Source organism: Pan paniscus, chromosome 19, assembly GCF_029289425.2.
Source record: "Pan paniscus chromosome 19, NHGRI_mPanPan1-v2.0_pri, whole genome shotgun sequence".
NCBI classification, from domain to species: Eukaryota; Metazoa; Chordata; class Mammalia; order Primates; family Hominidae; genus Pan; species Pan paniscus.
The window spans coordinates 24,619,205-24,641,749 of NC_073268.2; the positions used below are offsets into that span (position 1 = coordinate 24,619,205).

General features: G+C 56.2%; 1 protein-coding gene across 3 annotated transcripts in view; it reads right to left on the reverse strand.

Moving 5' to 3' along the window:
- RARA (retinoic acid receptor alpha) overlaps window positions 1-22,545 on the reverse strand; it is a 48,474-nt gene that overhangs the window by 20,887 nt on the left and 5,042 nt on the right. The window contains exons 1-3 of one of the 3 annotated variants that reach the window (XM_063598663.1): window positions 18,302-18,649; window positions 10,229-10,305; window positions 5,386-5,925 (exon numbers count right to left, since the gene is read on the reverse strand). In XM_063598663.1, the coding sequence (XP_063454733.1) occupies window positions 5,386-5,563 (178 nt within the window). In that variant the 5' untranslated portion in view covers window positions 5,564-5,925; window positions 10,229-10,305; window positions 18,302-18,649. Of the gene's footprint in view, window positions 1-5,385; window positions 5,926-10,228; window positions 10,306-18,301; window positions 18,650-22,545 lie in introns of those variants that run through there. The other 2 variants (XM_008956764.3, XM_008956765.4) reach the window with 2 other exon arrangements.

Sequence of the window (22,545 nt, forward strand, 5' to 3'; positions counted from 1 at the left end):
TTGAACCCGGGAGGCAAAGGTTGCAGTGAACTGAGATCGAGCCACTGCACTCCAGCCCGGGTGACAGAATGAGACTCCGTCTCAAAAACAAAACAAAAAAATAACAACAAGCCGGGCGCGGTGGCTCATGCCTGTAATCCCAGCATTTTGGGAGGCCGAGGCGGGCGGATTGGGAGGTCAGGAGATCGAGACCATCCTGGCTAACATGGTGAAACCCCATCTCTACTAAAAATACAAAAAATTAGCCGGGCATGGTGGCATGCATCTGTAGTCCCAGCTACTTGGGAGGCTACAGGAGAATGGCTTGAACCTGGGAGGCAGAGGTTGCGGTGAGCCAAGATCGTGCCACTGCACTCCAGCCTGGCTAACAGAGCTAGACTCTGTCTAAAACAAATAAATAAATAAATGAATAAATGTCTTTGGCCAGGTGCAGTGGCTCACACCTGTAATCCCAGCACTTTGGGACGCCGAGGTGGGCGGATCACCTGAGGTCAGGAGTTCAAGACCAGCCTAATAAGGAGGAACCCCATCTCTACTAAAAATACAAAAAAATTAGTCCAGCATAGTGGCGGGCGCCTGTAATCCCAGCTACTCAGGAGGCTGTGGCAAGAGAATCGCTTGAACCTGGAGGCAGAGGGTTTCAGTGAGCTGAGAGATTGCACCACTGTACTCCAGCCTGGGCGACAGAGCAGGACTCCGTCTCAAAACAAACAACAACAAAAAAGAAACATGCTCAGAGAGGTTATCAGCAAGGTGTATGTGACATAAATGTCCAAGTTGTTGTTGTTTTTGAGACAGGGTCTTGCTCTGTCACCCACCAGGCTGGAGTGCAGTGGCGTGATCATAGCTCACTGCAGCCTCAACCTCTCAGGCTCATGCAATCCTCCCACCTCAGCCTCCCGAGTAGCTGAGACTATAGGCACACGCTACCACACCTGGCTAATTTCTTCTCTTTGGTAGAGGCAGGGTCTCACTATGTTGTCCAGGCTTGTCTCAAATTCCTGGGCTGAAGTCCCTACCTCAGCCTCCAAAAGTGCTGGGATTACAGGCAGGCGCCACTGCACGCAGCCAGTGTCTTAAGTTTTATTTTATTATCTTTTTTTTTCGGAGACAGAGGCTCGCTCTGTCCCCCAGGCTGGAGTGCAGTGGCATGATCTCGGTTTACTGCAACCTCTGCCTCCTGGGTTCAAGCGATTCTCTAGCCTCAGCCTCCCGAGTAGCTGGGATTACAGACACGTGCCACCTCGCCTGGCTAATTTTTGTATTTTTAGTAGAGATGGGGTTTCACCATGTTGGCCAGGCTGGTCTCAAACTCCTGACCTCAGGTCATCCGCCCGCCTTGGCCTGCCAAAGTGCTGGGATTACAGGCATGAGTCACCACGCCCAGCCCAGTGTCCAAGTTTTAAACTCAGCACTAAATGCCTACTCCACAGCCCCCAGTCAGACCCCTTTGCCCATGGAATTCCCAGGGTGAACAAAAAAAGGCAGATCAGTTCTCCCCTCCGGCCAAGAAAGGTTAAGAACCCAAACCAAAGACCACTCCTCTTTAAACACTCTGTGCCCTAAGTCACTCCCCCTCCCAGCCCCAACACCAACACACAGACAGGCTGACTCTCCCTCCTTAGCTCTGGATTTAATTCCCCCAAAACACACTCAGCTCTCTAACCCTCTCACCCAATACACACAAGTCATTAATCCCCTTCCCAACACACACCCAACCGTGACCCCACCCCCAAAACACACACAGCTCTGACCCGTAGTGCACACAGAATCCCAGAGCTCCACAGTAAACACCAGTCTTCAGAGACCAAGCCCCAGGGGCCGGTTTAGGGGGCGGGGAGAATCGCCGGACCATCTCTAGGGCTCCCACCCTGGCTGTAGCAGGACAAATACACAGCCCTCCCCACAGTGACCTGGAGAGGATTTCTGTTGGTCCCATAGGCTACTAGGTCTCTGAAGGGCACACCCAGGCCACCTAATGTGCTGCCTCCTCCCCACCTGGGGAAAGGGATGAGGGGGAGGAGGGACCCAGCACCTTTGTTGGGTGGGGAATGGGAGTAGGAAGCCTCATCAGCAAGAATTCCTACAAAAAGGGTGTGGGCAGACTGGGGCATACCACTGCTCCTGCAGGAATGGAGGACCATGGATTGCCACCTCTCCTGGGAACTGCCTCACCCTCAGCACCAGCCCTAAGGCCAGGCAAGCAGGGAAGGCTAAACTGCCTCCATCTCTGAGGCCAGGCATGTGATAATTTTATCTGCCATGCTTTCCTACCCAGAGCTCAGGAGCTCTGTCCACCAGGCAGCCCTGGCTCTGCAGAAGGAGGGAGATGCCAGGCTCCCTCAGACCCATGGCCACACCTTGTCCCAGAGAAGAGGAAGGTCAGTGAGAAGCTCAGAAGCTAAGGGTCTGGGCAGGGAGAGAAGTTGTTGTTGTTTACTAGGGAGAGGGGAGGGGCAGGGAAACCAAAAGGCTCACAGAGGGAGGGGGCAGGAAGGGGGCATTGCCTAACCTGGGTGGAGAAAGCCGAAGAAGGCTACACTTGCCTGAAATGTGGGCACCCCACCCACATTTGGGGAGAAGGTTACCAGGATGGGAAGCCTTCCCCACCCACCTCTAAGAAAGAGGAAGAAGCTTGCAACATTGAGGGGAGGGGAAGGCAAAGCATTTGCTCCCTCTGGCCAGGATGGGCAAGGATGGGGCCAGGCCCCAGCCCCCACCTCCAACCCTCCAATGAGCCCAGGCTCCAGATGGACAGAGTGTCTGGGAACTCTGTTGCCATCACCTGGGTTAGGACAAGTTGTCCACAGGCACCAGGTCGCAGGTCCCTAACTCCTACCCTGAGCTGGGTGCAGTGGTACATGCCCATATCTCCAGCACTTTGGGAGGCCAAGATAGGAGGACTGCTTGAGCTCAGGAGTTTGAGACCAGCCTGGGCAACATGGTGAGACCTTGTCTCTATGAAAAATCAAAAAATCAGCCTGGTGTGGTGGCACGCACCTGTAGTCCCAGCTACTCAAGAGGCTGAGGCAGGAGAATGCCTTGAGCCCAAGAGTTCAAGCCTGCACTGAGCTATGATCATGCCACTGCACTCCAGCCTGGGAGACAGAGTGAGACCCTATGAGAAAAAAAGAAAGAAAGAAAGCCAGGCACAGTGGCTCATGCCTGTAATCCCAACACTTTGGGAGGCTGAGGCGGGCAGATGACTTGAGGCCAGGAGTCCAAGACTGGCCTGGCCAACATGGCAAAACCCCATCTCTACTAAAAATACAAAAAAAAAAAATAGCTAGGTGTGGTGACACGCACCTGTAATCACAGCTACTCGGGATGAGGCATGAGAATCGCTGGGAGGCCGAGACTGCATTAAGCCAAGATGGTGCCACTGCACTCCAGCCTGGGCAACAGAGGAAGACCCTGTCTTAAAACATAAAAATGGCCAGGCGCGTTGGCTCATGCCTATAATCCTAGCACTTTGGGAGGCCAAGGCGGGCGGATCATGAGGTCAGGAGTTCAAGACCACCCTGGCCAATATGGAGAAATCCCGTCTCTACTAAAAATACCAAAAGTAGCCGGGCATGGTGGCGTACGCCTGTAGTCCCAGCTACATGGGAGGCCAAAGTGGAAGAGTTGCTTGATTCTGGAAGGCGGAAGTTGCAGTGAGCCGAGATCGCACCACTGCACTCCAGCCTCGGTGACAGAGCAAGACTCTGTCTCAAAAAAATAAATAAATAAATAAAAATAAAACCCTACCCTGTCAGAAAGCAGACAGTCTTCTAGTTCCAGTGATCCAAGTCCAGAATGTAAATCACAGTCCCTTTAAATGCAGTGAATATTCTACAAAGATACACCAACGCATTCCCTAGTAGCCCCAAACCCCAGAGGCTGGCCTCTCCCCATCACTAACACAGACTATAGGACCAGACCAGAATCAGAGTCCCCAGACTCCATCCATCCCATACTCCTATATGAGGTGGAGAGAAGAGACAGCAGAAACAGAAGATGAAGGTTTGATAAGGGGTGGCAGGAGAAACTGAGGCAGCACCTGCCTGCCCCCTGGCCCCAGGGCATAAAGGGCGGGGAACATAAAGAAACACAGACATAGAGTCCCTGCTCCTGGTGGCTGGTGGAGCCTGGGAGGGAGGGGGCCACAGCTAAGCCAGAGGAGGCGATCCAGGAAGCAGTGGTGGTGGTGGGCACCCAGCCAGTGCGGGCAGTGAGGCGCCCAGCCAGGGCCTGCCCCAGGGACAAAGAGACTCCCTGGCTCCGGGGAGAGAGCGCTGCCCCCACACTGAGAAGGGGGCACTGACCCAGCCCAGCCAGGCACATAGGGCAGTGGTGCCAGGCAGCTTGCCAGCAGCTGTGACAGGGGTGGTGGGTGCCCAGGGCAAGGTGTGCAGTCCCTGCTGGCCAGGAGAGGTGGGGACACGTTTCCCAGGTCAGCAGCTGACCAGCCGGCCAGCCAGCAGCCCATGGCCCATTCTGCTGCTTCCACCCCCTCCCGTCCCAGGCCAGGCCCCGGCTCCCTCCTCCCCCCAGCCCTGGCCTGGCGCCCAGCTGGGCCCTGGGGGCCAGAGTTACTGTAAGCGGCCTGGCAGGCCCCAGCCCTGGACTCTGCCAGCTGGCCAGAGCTGCCGCCACCTCCCACTACCTGGCTCGGCCAGCCGGCGAAGGGTACTGAGACCCCTGCCCAGCCAACGAGTGACCTCCATGGCAGAGGGTGGAGGCAAGGAAAACACAGGCCCTGCCAAGACCATGCATGCGTCCGAGGCCAGAGTCCAGGCCAAGTGTCCCCTCCTGGGACACTCACCCTATCCACCCAGCTAGACCGTGGGCCCCTCCCTCTCATCCTCCCCACAAAGGGAAGCACATCCTAGCATGGCCGGGGGTGGAGCTGGCAGGGGGAGAGGTGGGGTTCCAGCCAGCCTTCCTCGGTCTGCTCCTTCAAGCCCTTTCCCTCAGAGGCACTGAGTGGGGGTGGGGCGTAGGTGGTGTGCTGCTCTCACTCTAGGTAGAGCTGCCATTTCCATCAAATGTCAAGAGGTTTGTTTACCCACCTCCAGCCTGTGTGTCCAGTCCTTGGAGCTATTTATAAGGCCCCAACAGCAGAGCACAGAATAGGGGTGCGAGGGCCACTGCAGGCCAGAACAGCATGGTTTCATCTCCCCCTCTGCCACCCCCAACTTCAAACACAACCACCATGATCAGCCTATAGGCCACAGGGCTTTCATTTTTAAGACCTCAAATGATGGTCACCCCAACTGGAGAAGACCTTGCCGCTCACCGTGCCTTCCACTCACAGCAGAACAGACGTGCCCAGAGCCCAAGCTCTGAGGCCTGCCACCCTCCACAGTCCCTTCCCACCCCAGCCCCCACACCCAGACTTACTGGCTGGGGATGGTGTGCTATATCCACTAACTGGAAGCTGGTGCTGGAGAGTGGTCAGAGCGCCTGGCGGGGAGAGTCCACCCAGCATAGGGGGGAAGAAGAAGGCGTAGGGAGGCACCGGGTACCCATTGAGGTGCCCGCCCCCAGGTGTCGGGCAGGAGCTGCTGTTGCTGGCCATGCCAAGCAGCCACAGTCAGAAGGGAGGCAGACAGTCTGGCAGGGGGCTCTGGTGGGCTTCAGACCACCCCTCCTCGGGGCATGGGGCCTGGGCCCAGATGGGGTTTGGGTGGTCAGCCCACCCGCCCTGTCCTGGAGCTGCTGTCCAAAGAGGACAGGCTAATCTCAGTCTCCTGGAGCCCCCACCCTAGCTGGGGGCCAGGTGGGTTGGGGGATGTCTCAAGAGCCGGTCCTTTGGTCAAGCAGTTCTGTGAGCTGGCACTTTTCCTGGGAAGGTCCAGAGCTGGCCTTCAGGGCACCAAAAAAGATGCCACTCCTAGATGGGCCCCAGCTAGGTGGCTGAGGGGGCCATGTCCTGTGATGCTGCAGAAAAAAGAAAGACAGGTGAGTGGGCACTGAAGAACAGGCACACAGGCATTCCCCGTGGAGCTCCCCAACCTGGGCTGCCGGAGATTTTCCCGTGGCACCCAGCTGAGCAGACAGCTGGCACCATGCCTGGCTGGCAGAGATGACCTGGAAGCAGGGCCCAGACACTGCTGGGGGTGGCAGATAGCACAGCCAGGCTGGGGAGACAGGGACAGAGCCCAGAACCTTGGAGGGCCTCTCACCCACAATCCTGAGGGGAAAGGGTCCACAGTGCCACCTCAAGGGATCACTGCAGCAGAAGCGGGCAGCTGGCCCTCCTTCCCCCAGTGAGGGTTACCTGAGGTCAAGATGCAGAGAACGTGTGCTGGGGGGGAAGAGGGAGGGGGAGGAAAAGCCGCTTCCCTAAAGCATTGGCACTTCTCAGAAAAATGACTCCTAAGCCAGGGGGCCCCTCTTACACCACTTCCCCCCCAGATCCAAGCCCCAGCACCCCAGACGGGTTTGTCCCACAGGCCCTGGGAGGAGGCCCATTTACGTACACACTAATAGGAAAATGGGAACCAAGGACTCCTAGGTATCACCTCCAATGCTTAACAGCATGGATGGTCCAGGGGTAGGCGATGTGTAGGAGGGCAAGGACCGCCCAGGAAGCCTCCTACCCCCAGGCAATGAAGGAGAGATTGATCTCAAGGTTCACCCACATACTTCTGTCTGCAGAAGCAAAACGCATGAACTGGGGTGGGAGGTGGGCAGAAGATGAAAGGCCAGATGCCCCCTTCACCAGTGTGAATACAGATCCACACCCTGTTTGAACAGCTGGCACCAGAGGATATGCACAGATAATACCATGGGGTAGAGACAGAGACAGAGATGAACCCAGAGATTCCATAACACAGTGAGACAGATAGGCAGCAACAAGAGCAAAGAGAGAGAACACGAAGAACATATCCATACGAGGACAAGAGGATGTTTCAAATCCATTTTGGGTACAGGTTATATATAAATACATATGCATGTATTTATATATGAAAAATACATATATGAAAGACAAAAGAAAAGAGACAGACAAAAAGAAACATGGCCAATCAAAAGCACAATGAGGCTGGGGGTGGTGGCTCATGCCTATAATCCCACCACTTTGGGAGGCTAAGGCAGGTAGATCACCTAAGTCAGGAGTTCAAGACCAGCCTGGCCAACATGGCAAAATCCTGTCTCTACTAAAAATACGAAAGTCAGTTGGGTGCGGTGGCTCACATCTATAATCCCAGCACTTTGGGAGGCTGAGGCAGGTGGATCACCTGAGGTCAGGAGTTTGAGACCAGCCTGACCAACATGCTGAAACCCCATCTCTACTAAAAAATACAAAAATCTACTAAAAAATTAGCTGCGCATGGTGGCAGGTGCCTGTAATCCCAGCTACTTGGGAGGCTGAGGCAGGAGAATCGCTTGAACCTGGGAGGTGGAGGTTGCAGTGAGCTGAGATCACACCATTGCACTCCAGCATGGGTAACAGAGCAAGACTCCGTCTCAAAAAAAAAAAAACACACAAATGCAAAAGTTATCCAGGCGTGGTGGCACATGCCTGTAATCCCAGCTACTCAGGAGGCTGATGCACGAGAATTGCTTGAACCTGGGAGGCAGTGAGCCAAGATTGTGTCACTGCACTTCAGCCTGGGCAACAGAGTGAGACTCCATCTCAAAAAAAAAAAAAAAGCACAATGAGATACCACTTCATACCCACTAGGCTAGCTCTAATAAGAAAGACAGATAATAACAAGTACTGGCGAGGATGTGGAGAAATTGGAATCCTCATATATTGCTGGTGGGAATGTAAAATAGAATAGCTGTTTTGGAAAACAGTTTGGCAGTTCCTCAAAAGGTTAAACACAGCGATGGCACATGACCCAGCAATTCTACTCCTAGGTATCTACCCAAGAGATATGACAACGTAAGTCCACAGAAAGACTTATACATGAACATTCACAGCAGCGTTATTCCTAATAGTCAAAAAGTGGAATCAACCCAAAAGTCCATCAACTGACGAATAAATAAAATGTTGTATGTCCCTACAATGGAACGTTATTCTGCCAAAAAAAAGAATGAAGTACTGATACTATGATATGGATATTCCTTGAAAACATTATACCAGTTACAAAGACCATGTATTGTAGGATTCCATTTATATGAAATATCCAGGATAGGCACATTTATAGAGACAGAAAGCAGACTTGTGGTTACCAGGAGCTGGGGCGTGGATTTGAGGAAGATGGGAAGTGACTGTTGCTGGGTATGGGGGCTCTTTTTGGGGTGATGAAAATGTTCTAAAATTGATTGTGGTGGTAGTTGCACAACTCTGAATATACTAAAACCACTGAATTGTACACTTTAATGGGTAAATTTTATGGTATGTGAATTATATCTCAATAAAGCTGTTTTAAAAAGAAGAGGAAAGAAAGAAAAGAAACAGGGCCACAGAGACTCAAAATAAGGACTGTCCGTTTCCAACACCCCCTATACCTTGCCACTCCACCCCAAGCTCAGGCTACACTAGGTTCCAAGCTCTGAACTCCAGACTCTAGCCTTAAACCTGGAGTCCAGGGCACAAGCACATGGCCAGCATTTGGTTGAAGACCAGGCCTGGGAAGGGGGAGTTCCTGCCAAGGCCACTGTGGAAGAGGCCAGGAATTCTGGCCCAGCTGAGCCAGCCAGCCTGTGTGGAACTGAGGGAGAGAGGGTGGGAGGGGACAGGTACTGGGCTAGGGAGGGGAGGCTGCCCCAGGAGTAAAATCTGGACCTTGCTAATAACCACGATTTTTACTGTTACTCATTATGACAATCATAGGGCCTCTCTCCTCACTCCTGAATAAAGAGCCCCCTTCCTACCCCAGGCCCCTGCCAATTCCCTCCTAGGCTGAGAGGGCTGATGTCAGAGGAACAGGGGCCCCACCCACTGGGCCAGTTGCCGCCCTGGCCCCCTCCCAACTCCTGTGGGGCCCCACACAACGGGAACTGGAGCTGGGGGAGCCATGCAAGGGAAGAAGAGGCTGGCAGAACCTCATCAGTTCCTACAGTTGGACCCTCACACACAAATACACATACAAACTCATGCATGCAGGTCTACAGAAAACATCTGGGTGGGCAAGAGCACGCCTGCAGCCCCAGCCTGTGTGTGTGCAGGCATGCATGTGAGGAGAAGGAACCTGGAGATACCATCTCTCCACACCTGGGCTCCACCACACAATGAACACAGCTCAGAAACTGCATGCATGGGCCCCAGTACACAGCTCCCCAAAGACACAACCACAGCCCCACAGTCTCCCAAACTGTACATTCTCCGAACCTCACACAGCCAGGGTGGCCCTTGTACCTGCTGCTTCTGCCAGAAGATGCTCTGAGGTCCTCCCTGTGGGCCCAGCCCATGCACCAGGTCCACAAACACTCAGGTGAATTCACATCCACAGAGGCCTGCCTCTCTCAAGGTGAGGCCCAAGGGGCAGCTAACCCAAAGTGAGGCCTCTGTAACCCACGCTGAGGCCCAGAAAGCCATCACTCCAGATCTCAGGCATCCTGACCCAGCCTTTGGGGGTCGGGAGGCCAGTTTAGTCAGTTCAGCCTGGACCCTCTGGAACCCACCCTTGCTCCCAGAGAAGAGAAAACCACAGCCACCTCAACTCTGCCCCGGTGGAGTTTGAAATTGAATCAAACTTCAATCCCCACTACCCCCACCTCACCCCCAGCCCACCACCCACACACACTACAGGGCAAGGCTGGAAGGCCTCCCCAGACCCCTATCAGAGCCTCCAAAAAGCCTAACCCAGCTCTGCCTGCAAATTTCAGTGCAAATTTACTCAGCTCCCTGGGGAGGGCCTTGAGCCGCAGGAGGGCTAAAGGTCACAGAAATAGGCCAAGGGCCAGAAAGACCAGAGAACAGGGATGGGCAAGGGTAGGGATGACCAGGGTGGGCCCAAAAGGGCACAGACTCTGCCTCAGAAGGTCCATCAGAAGCTATGACCCTCAGAGAGACACCTGGGCCCCAGCCCCCTACACCCCAGGGGTGGAGAAGGCCTCGGCAGAGAATCGAAACCAGTACCAAAGAGAGGGAAAACAAACTACCCACATCCAACCTCCACCCTATGCCAGCCACCTCCACTGCCCACGGGCACCCTCCCCTGAGAGAGAGAAAACCACAGGCCCACACCTCCAATATACGGAGCCTAGCCTAAGCACAGCAGAAAAAGGGGTAGGGGGCTAGAGCACCTGCAACCAGCCCCACACTCCTGCCCACTGGGGCCGCTCTCACCCTCAGAAGGTGCCAGGATCCCTTCTCCAGCATCAGCGTCCCTAGCTGCCCACGCGTTACACCCCAGAGTCACACACCTAGAGAAAAAGGTGAGAGCTTTCTGAGCCACGAAGATGGGAGAAAGAACCAGAAGTCGGAAGGGTCAAATCTCAGCTCTGCCACTCTGGGTGACCTTACGCAAGTCACTTAACCTCTCTAAGCATCTGTTTACTCACCTGTGAACTGCCTACCTCAACAACGAGCTGTGCGATTTCAGACAGGAAGTCCTGGAAAGCACCCAGACCAGAGCTTGGCACAGGGGAGGCTCGGGCAACTGGAGCCCTCCATCCCCACGCCTCTTGCCACCACCTTGGTGCCCCTCAGCAGTCGGCCTGCTTTCCCTTGCCTCACCCTACCCAGGGCAACATCTGTTGACAGGGCCAGGAGGGAGAATTACCCATTTCCCAGGGTCTGCTTCCCTCGGATGGAGGAGAGGGATGTGGGGAAAGGGATATTCGGGGTGTGGGTGGAGGCCTGACCACAACCCATTCCCAAATTCCCTTCTTTCATTTCACAAACCAAAAAAGGGAAACCTTTGGATTTAGGGAGGGGAGAAGGGGAAGAGAAATAGACCATTTCCTCCCCTATACTCAGGACAGAAGAGCAGGGGACCCCAAACCCAGCCGGGACTGGCCCCAACCTCTCTTCCTCATTCATTCTCTCTGTTCTCCAGTGTCCCCCAAAACAACGGTTCCCAAGAAATAGAGGTCAGGCAGTCTCAGAGGGGCTGAGAGAAGGGGAAAAGGATTGGGGAGCTTAAAAGAAGGGGAGACTGGGGGTTTCCTAAGCATTCTAGACAGTTAGTGAATCATATGCAAATGACACCCAGAGCTCAAGCTCAACTTGGGCAGGAGGGACTCTAGCCCTGGCAGAAACAAAACCCTGCCGCCTTTGGACCCCTGTCCCGCCAGGAGCTGGCCAAGCAGGGCAGAACAGAGTAGATTCAAAACTAGAACCATTTAGAAACTTTCCAGGAAAACACACTCCCATACATACAAAGCCACAACCTCTCCCCTCCCCAGCGCCCCTCATATCTGCAGACAGGGGTTGGGGAGCAGTGATGACTACTCCCCGCTTTTTCAAGGGTCCCCTCTGGCCAAGGCTCTCACCCCTCTCCTCCCTGGCAAGCCTACAATCCGGCCACTCGGGTCCTCTGTTTCCTGTCTGTTCACCAGGGGCTGGGCTGCAGGAAGCCAGGTTAGCCCAGCCTCTTTTTATTTATTTATTTATTTATTTATTTATTTATTTATTTTTGAGATGGAGTCTCACCCTGTCACACAGGCTGGAGTGCAATGGCGCAATCTCGGCTCACTGCAACCTCCGCCTCCCGGGTTCAAGCGATTCTGCTGCCTCATCCTCCCTAGTAGCTGGGGTTACAGGCACCTGCCACCACACCCAGCTAATTTTTGTATTTTTAGTAGAGATGGGGTTTCACCATGTTCACCAGGCTGGTCTCAAACTCCTGACACGGTGATCTGCCCGCCTTGGCCTCCCAAAGTGCTGGGATTACAGGCGTGAGCCACCACGCCCGGCCAGCCCAGCCTCATTTTAAAAGAGGCTACCCTAGGAGGGCTGGAGAAGGATCACCTGAGGGTGGCTGGGATAGCTGGAGGGTGCCTCTTCCCCACCAACCCCAGAGAACCCCAGGCCAGCCTTGCTAGAGCTAGGACTGGTTTGAAAATCTGCCCTAGTCAGTGCAGGCCATAAGCATGTCCTCTTGGGAGTTAGGGGAAGGAGGAAGCCTAGTGTCTCACTTCCGGGTGCTACCACTGCCCATTGCCTCAAGACACAGTGCCTTGTCCCAAAAGAATAGGTCCAATGTCTCCACAGCTTGTACTCCACTCAGCCCAGGGTTTTTCCCCAGCTACACAGAGCTGCAGGACCCCCACACGCCATAATCTCACCAGTGACTGGATACCAGGCAGAAAGGGTGACTGGACAACCCAAGCTCGGGGCAGTCCAGGTTCTAGGAGGAGGAAGTGGGGGTCTCTGCTGGTCAGGGCTGTGCTCCCAACTCCTCCATCCCCAGGGGCCATATCCCAGATCCCCCGGGGGACATGCTCAGGACCTCTGAAGCCCAGGGTGTCTGAGAGGTCCACCTAGAACCAGAACTGAAGCCTCCCTACTCCAAGCAGCGAGTAGGTGAAAGGGCAGGGGGTAATTCAGGCCTCAAGAAGAGGGACCAACCCACAGGGAAGGAAAAAAAAAATGGGAAGAGGAAGAGATGAGCCTACTGAGGCCACAGCCAGACCACAGAAATGTGTGGACCATACACAGGCAGCTCTGTTGGGTGAGGGACCAAAGGGGCACAGACAAAAGGGGACCCCCTAGCTTGGAAACCACCGACCTCACATCCAGCCTGGCACGGGGCTTTCCCCACCCTCACCTTGGCAGCTGCCCCCTCACCACTACCTCCCCTCCATGCTACCAAGCAGGAAGCACAGCTCTCTCACAATGGGGGGACAGCTTACAGAGATACAGGCAGGGCCAGGGTGGGGAGATAGGCTGCAGCAGCCCTCACCCCTCCCCTCAGCTCAGCCCAACCCTGCGTATGCCATATTCTGAGTCCCAGGGCAAACTGCCAGCAGGACTAGATGGTACCAGCCCCCTCTCAGCATCCCACCCTGGGGACCCACGCTGCAGGGAATCCAGGAATACACCCCCCCACCAAGTCCTGCCTCAGGATATCCTTTTGGCTCTGACCCCAGACCAGGCCTGAGTCAGACTGTGCCCTGCCCCATACCCCCCCTCCGACCCATTGACCCCCCCACCAAGCAACTTCCTACTCCACACCCGCCTACTCAGTTGGGGCTAGAACTAGGGGGAATCTCTTCCCCTCACCATCCCCAGCTGAACAGGGAAGCCCACAGGTGGATAGGGATAATAGGTCACAGATCCCCATGGCCTTCCCCTTAGAGAAGAGCGCCTGCCAGACAAGGGAGAAGCGGGTGCAGGCTGTGTGTGCAGGGGAAGGCATAGTCTGCAGAGCCCCCACCTCCCCAGCCCCAAACACATGCAACCTGGGACCCTGCCCCACAGCCCCTTGACACTCCAGCCTGGAGTCCAGGAAGCCACAGAAACTCCCTGGGGAAGGTGGTTTCCATCAGAACACAGGATGGGAGCAGGCTCCAGAACTGTATATGAGGACAGATAGGGAGCACAGAGGTTCCCTGAATGGGCATCTCTATGAGTGAGAGGAACCCTGGCCAGAGCGGACAAGGGCTGCAAAATCAGTCAGACTCACAAAGTCACAGCCACAGTCAGGCACAGCCAGATGTGGTCACAGTCTCCCCAGCACTCAGTCTGAGTAGGTGGCAGTGACTCCTCCCCACAGACAGAAGTCTGGGGGGTCCTGGGGAATCTGGGGCATCAGAGACCACACACACTCAGCCTGAAAGGACCCCCTAGTCAAGTCCCCCAACTACCCCCCCAGCCTGGTGGGGAGGGGTAGCTCCTTCCCCACAAGAACCAGGGGTAGTGCCCACGGCAGACATCACCATGGCAACCAACAACAAACATCCCAGGAACCACAGTGGGACAGGAAGTGACAGCCACGTGACAGGAAGACATTTTTTTTCTTAGTGTTGGGGGGGTGATGAAGATTGTTTGCAGCCCCTGGGGAATCAGCTGTCCCCCAGGTTTCTCCTACCTGAAGCTGGAGGGAAGGGGGACCACTAGGAAGGGGGCCAACCCCCCCTTGATCTGCACAGTGGGTCACAGGACTGACAGGGCTCTCCCTCCCTGCCTGCCACTCATGGGTCCCCCCCTTAACCCCCCTCTTTTCCACTTCCTGCCGTGACTGGAGATCAGAGAACTCCCCACCGCAGCTTCCCCTTCTCAAGTCTCGATTCCTGGGCTGAAGGTTTCACTGTAGGGCGAGGGACAGAGGGAAGGAGGGCTGAGGACCTGCGGTAGGACCCAGGGGACAGAGGCTCCGGGGGGAGGGCCGGGATAAAGCCACTCCAAGGTAGGTGTGTACACACAGACACACAGCGAGTGGGTCACGGTGACACTGCCTGCGGGGTACAGTGACACATGGAGACTGCCTGACCTCAAGTAACTCTGTGGGGAGAGGGAACAGCCAGAGGACCCAGCCCCGGCGTGCCCCACTCTTGCCCTGTCCTGAGCCTCCAGGTTCATCTCCGGCATCTACTGGCCTCCAGGCAAGCAAGGTCCCAACTGTGCCTAGCCCCTGCCACCTCTCCCCTGCCACCTCTTCCCTGCCACTTCTCCCCTGCCTTTTGTGCTGAGGAATCCCCCTCACTGCTCCAAGGTGCCCGCCCAGACGAGGGCACCTTGGCTGAAGGTGGGGGAATGGAACCTCCCTCCACCCCCCTCCCCTTCTCTGCAGATGTCCCAGACTATATTTAGCCCAAACCGGGCAGCCAGCCAGACCCAGACTCCCCACTGGCCCAGAGCTGAGCTCCCAGTTTTTAGGCAATTAAAACATTAACAGAGAACCACCCCCATCTACACACCCCCACACCCCTAGCCCTGCCAGGGCAGCACAGCTCTGAAAACTTGAAGGAGGGCAGCCCAGCTCTGCAGCCAGGGATGGAGGTGGGGGTCATCAGGCAGGACAGGGGCATCATCCATAAGATCAGGTTGACACTTGGAGTGGCGAAGGGGAAGTCTTTCCTTGTTCCGGCAGAAGGGAAAGGCATATCCAGTTGGGGGGGTGGAGTTGCCTAGCTGCAGAAATTACACCTGTCATTCTGCAGCCCCCTCCCTAGCAAGCTCCAGTTATAGGGCTGGGGTTGGCAACAGGTGCGGGCCAGCCTGGCAGCAGCCTAATCCCCCCACCGGCTCCCCAGGCTGACAGTGGTGCCTGGAGGTCCAGCAGGGGCCCTTTGGGGCAGGATGTTAAGTAGAAGGAGGTGTCACTGGCCAGAGGGATGGACAGCCCATGGCCTTTCCATAAGAGCTGGCCCCTGGCCCTCATGATGTGTGCTGGAGGGTCTAGGGAAGCCAGGGAAAATGTAGTTCCATAGCACCTATTTCATTTCCCCATGATGCCAGGTGGGCGGGCTAGAGTGTGGGAGGTCTGTCTGCCTGCCTCTTCCTCCTCCTCCTCTCCAAATTCCAGGAACAGGCAAGGGAGGCTCCAGTTGTGGGGAGAGAGGGAAAGCAAGCAGGCGGTCCCAGCTAGGGGGGAGCGAGGGGAGGGCAGGACTGGAGCGGGAGGCAAGATCCAGACGAAGCAAGAGACACCCACACCCGAGCCAGACTGGGGACAGACACACCAACGCTGACACATTCTCACACTAGGTCCCCACATGCCGCCCACCCTGCGGGGACACCAAGACACCCTCAGCCAATCCTGCCAATTCCCAGAATACTCCCTGGACACACACGGAGATCCAGGCCCTGCCCCCCACCGTGCATCCCCCCACAAACTGTGTGGGCTCCAGACAGCAGCCAGAGGGTGGAGAGGGGAGTAGAGGGAGGAAAGACAGCAGGCGTCAGAGAGAATGTTCAGCCAAAGCCCTGGGAGCCGGGATATCAGTTGCCATACTCCTTTCCCAAAACCCAGTAAGTCAAGACAACCCTGGTCATCTTGCCAGGGGCCCTGCCAGCTTCCCACACTCCCAAAACTACCGACACAAGATGGGTGTGGGTACTGAGCAAGCGGAGATTACCCCGCTTATTTGTCGCAGGGACAGGATTACCATCCCCAGATGCCTATCACCCCAGATCCCAGGCAGTGCTCCCAAATATTAATAGACCCCACAGAGGTCAAAACAAACCACCCCTCCAGCCTAGCCTAAGTCCTGTCCTGCCCATGCTTCCAAGAGGACTGGAAACTGGGCATTGGGGTTTGTATTTTGGGACAGGCCCCACCGTCACATCACACGGTTCTGAGGACCATCCCACCTGAGACTGGAGTCTGAGCAAGGAGTGGCCTGGGAGGAAAGGTCCCAGAGGGCAGAGTCAGCTTCCAAGACTAAATGGTTTAGGGGAAGGGGCGCGCATTAGCTGGGGTCTGGGTGAATGTCCCCAAAACAGACCTGAGGGGCCACTCAGACAATGTCCTCTCCCCCATACTTAGACGGGGTGGCAGGAACCACGTCATGGCATGTGTGGGTGACTGTGCCCAGCGGGGGAGGCACATGGGTGATCAGGATGGGGCTGCCCACAGCTGGCTTCCTGCCAGGCTGCCTCAAGGTTGGGAGTAGGAAGGGGACTAAAAAGGTGTCCCAGGGTGGCAGCCGGTGCATTTAGGGTCAGACTGAAGGGATAGAGATTTAGGGGCTATAGGAAGGAGGATGTGGCCAGGATTAAGCCATTTCAACCCCAGGATCTTCTCAGAACTGCCACTGCATCTGTGCCACCGTCGCCAGTCTGATGGTGAAACCCCTGCAGTGATACCTCATATACACTCAATCACACCCTCAAAATCCTTGCAAATCCAAGATCCTCAGCTCCCAAGAGGCTACTCCAGTCTGACCCTCCTGACCTCTCTTTCAGGACACCACATGGTCCAGACTCCCAGGCAGTACTGATGTCCCAGCTCCCTCCAGCATACCATTTTTCACAGCCACAAACTCCCTGACTCCACAACCACCCCCTCTTATTCCTCCAGGAAGAAGCATCATACAACCAACTCCAAATATTTTTTCTCTTGTTCCTTCCCCCAGCCTCATCTCTACCCGCCCCCCCGCCCCCTCCAGGGGAAGCCCCAAGGCTCCAAGCCACCCCCACTCCAACCCGGGGCTTCCCCGGCACAGCCTCTTCATGGAGCCCTGTAGGAGAGTTTGGGGCCTGAGGTCCAATTTCCTAGCAAGACCTGGAAGGTCCTTACAGAACCACTTCCCCCAAAACAATCTTGCCCTATGAAGACTGCAACCAGAGAAGGGTATAAGAGACATCCCAGAATGTCCTGGCCAGGAAACTGAGGAGGGGGAGTGTCAGGGGCAGAAGTGATCCTTGGGGTAAGCAGCAGAGGGTGGGGGGGTCGGGGGGTGTTCTCAGAAACAATCCTTTCCAAGAATATCTACATACACATATGTGCACACAGCCATCAGACAGAAGGCAACCTGGTTACAGAAGACAGAGCCAGAGGGGGCAGGAGGTACCCTTCCAGGTCATCACACTGGGCATCTGATCCAAGACAGGATGGAGGGTGCGGAAACATCTCCAAGGCTGGGGAGCTCTTCTGTCTGGTTTCCGGGTTAGTTGGTCCCCATCCCCACCCTAGCACACTGGAGGCCTGTCTTTCCTTTCGCAAGGAGCAGCCTGACAATAGGCCAGTGCCCAGAGAGGAGACGAGGGGACATAGCCAAGCTCATTTCCCAGCCGTCCCCCCAACCCCACAACAGGCTCACACACACATCTGGCCAGCAGCTTCCAAGCCTCGTGGGTGGCACCAGGTCCCAGACACCCTCAGCAGAGCAAAGTCGACAAGTCAGTCTATTCCGTCTTCCCCTCACCCCAAAAAGTTCCCACACCCCATGATGGCACAAGACCCAGGAACACCCCTACACACATACTGCATTGGCTCCCGCACCCAATTCTGACGGTTCCCCTCACTCCACGGGGCACACCAGCTGAACCGGCCCCGCCCCCGGCCGGCTCCCCCTGGTGGGAGTGGGCCCCCTGGCTGATTCTCCCCAAACCACAGGGCAGCTCAGATAACAGGAGGAAAAAAGAGAGGGGGCTAGTCCGTTGAGCATCCGATCTCTCCCCAAACAGGTTTGAATTCAAGTCTTTTTGTTTTGCTTATCATTAAAGAGAAAAAGAACAGAAGTTCCCAGCGGCGGTTCTGCAACAGCTCGAGCGCGGGGGACACGCGCAGCAGACGGCCCCAGACGCCTCAAGGCTGCGCGCGAAGACACGGCGCAGGCAGACTCACAGACGGGGCTCCCCCACCCTGGACACGGCGGCAGCGAGTTGGGAAGCCCAGGAAACCCCGGGTTCCCGTCGGAAGCCTCCTGGTACCCAGTCCCCTCCCGCAGCACCAATCTGGGGCAGGACATGGGGCCCCGACGCCTGCGGGAACCAGGGGCTCCCCAAAATCCCCGGGGGAGGAATTACCTCGCAGCGGGGGACGCAACCCGTTCGGGGTGCCAGCGAGCACAGCGTCTGCCCTAACCCGGCGCCCTGGTGCTGCTCGGCATCAGGGTGCGGGGTCCCGGGAGAGGAGCCGTCCGGGGGGCCGCGGCTCAGGGGCGCGGGGCGATGGCAGCGGCCATAGCGAGTCACGTGCGGAGGCTGAAACTTTACCCGGAGCCCCAGACTGAAGGGGCGGAGGGTACGGAGCAGAGGTAGGGGGAGGCCCTGTCCCTCAGGCCCGCCCCTGCCCGCCCACCGACCAATCACCAGTCAGGGGCGGATCTACAGGCTCACGCCCGCCCCCGCCTCTCCTTAATAGACCTCGGGAAAGGCGAGTCTTAAAGGAGCCGCTCCTAGTTGAAGACTGGACCGTGGGAATCCGGGAGAATCCCTCCCTCAGACCCAGAACCGAAGATTCAGAGCAAGAACGGGGTGAGGTTCTGCGGAAAGAATGAAAATAGCGCTCGGTGGAGAAGACCGCAGCGTGTGGTATCCTACACTCCTTTCCCCCCAACCACACACACACCCACACCTAAACCTGAGAAGTGAGGCGGCGGCGTAATATGGAAGTGAGTGCGGTGACTCCTGCCCTAGCTGTCAAGCCCCTGAATCCTATAATTATAATCCTCTTCTAGGGACCAGCTGGAACTGAGAGCTGTGTGACCTTGACCAAGTCACTTCCCTTCCCTGGATCTTAATTATCTCAGCTGCAAGAAAAAGAAAAAAAAAAAAGAGTCCAGGAGTAGATCTCCCGCAAGTATATCTCTTCTTTCCCCAAACACCTCTGCAGCTCCAGTGAGTCCTAGGAACTCTGGCTCAACCCAACCCTCCCAGCCCCCTTAAAGTACTCTTCTCCTCAAAGGGCAAGACTTTTGGATCTTCCAGTAGGGGCGCCCAGGAGCACCCCTCCGTGCTCAAAGACTCAGACTCAAGCTTCTCTCTCCCGAACAAGTCTGGAGAAGCCAGGAAAGCTCTTTTTCATGTTCCAGCTGGACAGGATCTGAATCACCCTCCATCTGAGAGACCCCCAGTCCCCAATACAGTCATGACCCCCCTCCCAGCCTGCCGCTCTGTTTGGGAGGATCCTGTCCCCATCGCTAGCAGTCCACTGGCGGGCTTAGGGGGAAGCAGAATTGCTTAGAATACTCCCCTCTCGCCCTGTTCCCAGGCAGAGAAGTGGCCACAAGTGCCCCCACAGAACTTCCCACTGGAAGGGGAAGTGCTGCACTCCCAGGCCTCCAGCCCAGTGAGGAGACTCTCAGCCTGACCCGGTGGCAGAGCTCTCAAACCCACTGGTCCGACGGACCCCGCTTTACAAACAAGGAAAGAGAGTCCAAGAGCAGGCACTGGGTTTTGTGCACAGTCGCACCGGTTGCAGAACCGGGTCTAGAATTGAAGTATCTGATTGTCCCTGGCTTTAGCCCAAGAGCCATGGTAAGGTAGGACAAGCCAGGATGGCGGGACCCTTTGCCCTGAGGGCCGGCGCACGGGAAACTGCCCCAGCAGTGCTGGGCCGCGCTTCCCCAGGCCCCTTCCCGCCTGCTGGGCCGGAGCTGTCTCCCGCTCCCGTCTGGATTTCCGTCCGCCGGTGCGAACCTCCCGCCCAGCCCCTCCCGCCCTGTCCTGTCCAGATTCATCCGCAAACATGCGCTCAGCCGGCAGGAATGCGCCAATGGCTCCCAGATGTGGACGCCACCGCTTAACCCCTTACCCCCCAGCCGCGCTCCCCCAAGGGCCTTCCAGCCTGAGCCCCGCCAACAGCAGGGAGCTCTGCCCAGGTGAGAACCAGCCCAGGACTGGAGTCAGCGCCAGCCCGCCCCCAGTGCCCACGGACACCTCCCAACCTAGATCCTACCTGTCTTCCTTCCTTGAGGCTGGAGGGGAAGGCTCATGGACACAAGAATGCAAGCATGCATGCACACAGCTACACTGCCTCCCAAGTGGGACGACCTTCAGGTACACCTGCCATCATAGGGTCAGGCATCCTGGTACAAATGCATTTCCACGTGCACATTCAGGGCAGGGATGTGTACATCCCCGACGCATGTATGCACATCCACGCATGAACAAGTACATCCAAACACATTTGTGCACAGACAAGGGCATGAAGCAGAGGGTGGGGCACACTTCTGCACAGACACAGAAGTAGCCCCATGTGTGGATGAGGGAAGAAATTCATACACACAAACCCACCCCCCGCAGGGGTCAGACACTCAAACAAGACCAGCACCCGTGTGTACAAACACATAGCATGCACATCTTTGGGGCATTTCCTTCCTGTCCAGGGAAACCAGTACCACCTGTCCAAGGCCCAGCCCTACCCAAGCTTGACTGCAGAAGGCAGGAGAGGTCCCCAGGTGGGGGACCAGGAGTCTTCAATCTGCAGCAGCAGTTGAACTCCAGCTATGCTGGGCTCATAACAGGGCTTCCACCCCCCCACCCCCCCACCCCCCCCCCCCCCACCAGGGACTCTGACGCAGGAGGAGAGAAGGGTACCCAGGGAGCAGCAGGAAACTAGCAGAGAGAGAAAAGCCACAGGCTCGGGGCGCCTCACTCTAGGAAGGACGCTCCTTGGGGCCTACTGTTTCCCTGCACACAGGAGATAGGCTGGGGGAGGAGTCTGAGCCCCATCCCTCTTCAAACTAGAGGAAGTGAAGGAAGAGAGTCTGGACAGGTACCAGGGCCAGTGGCAGTTCTCAGTAGTCAAAAGAGATAAAATATAGCTCTGAGACACCCTAGGAGGGCCCACACTTCTAGTACAACAAGGCTGTCTTCTCACAGCCTGTGGAAACTCCTGAAGAACAGCATTAAGTGATAGTCCGAAGAGATGATGAGAAGCAATTGGCCCTCCAAGACCATGGTGCGGGAGTTTGTTGGAACCAGCTCCAGCTGACTCCTCTTCCCCTCCCAAGCCTCCTAGCTCATCCCAAAAGGAGCTCCTCCCACAAGTACCTTAATAGTCCCACTCCATTTGATTCTCACAGTCCTGAAGGGGCAGGCTCCTGTTGCCATTGTAGAGATGAAAAAACTGAGGCTCAAAAAGAAAATTGCCTTCCTCAATGTCATACAGCTTGTCAATGGCAGGGCTGGGATTCAAACCTAGGCCAGGTATGGTGGCTCACACCTTTAATTCTAGCACTTTGGGAGGCCAAGATGGGACGCCAGGAGTTGCTTGACTCCAGGAGTTCAAGACCTGTCTGGGCAACATAGCAAGACCCTGTGTCTTTTTTGTTAAAATAAATAAATATATATGTGTGTGTGTGTGTGTGTGTGTGTGTATATATGCATATATATATATATAACCCAATCAATGTTCCCTCCTCAACTCTTTCCTCCCCTACTTACTCCAAATCAAACATGTATCACTCCACTCTGTGCCCTGCTACCTTTTCCTTCACCCCTTAGTGGATCACAAGGGAGAAGCGCCATCCTTGCCTGGCTCTGCAGGTTTATGGGTGGGGCCAGGACATGCCAGAGAGAGATCAGAGAAGACACTGGGGGCTGCACACATAGCCCTCCACCCCCACCACAAGCCTGGTGCCCACCTGCCTAGCAGGCATGGCTGGGTGACTCAGCTGCATCTGGGGGAGATGCCAGGGCAGTGACTCACCTACCGAGAAGAGCTGAGCCTGGCACCTTGCCAGCCCCAGGACAGAAGTGACTTAGTCACCACCAAGACTGTGATGCCCAGCAGGCACAGCCCAAGGATTGGAGACAGGGGCAGACTGTCCCTCCATGGTTACATGCGCCCCCTGGCAAAGAATGGGCCTCAGCATTCTGGGGCCAGCAATGTCTGTGCCAGCCCCTGCCCCCTCACCACTGCCCACCCCCACCACACCAGGCCCCGCTCCCGTGCCAACAAGTTTTGTGAGACCCCTGGGCTGCCCTGCCCCCACTGCAGCCTGCCCATCACTCACCACCCACTCTCTCACCTGCCCCACCTCCTCCTGCCACCCAAGTTGTACCCAGGCTGTGAGTCTCCTTTAACATGTCCTGGCAGCACTCCCTGCCCCCACAGCCCCTCTCACCCTCTCCCCCCATGTACACATGCACTCAAACACACTTCTGCCAGCCTTGCTTCTGCCAGCAGCTGCTGAAGTTGTTGAGCAGGAGGGAAATTGGGAGGGTGGGGTGCAGGGATTGAGTTACCAGAGCTGATGGGGTGGGCTGTCACCCAATCCCTTCCCCAGCTAGTCCCCACCCCCACCCCACCCCTCCACCCGCCG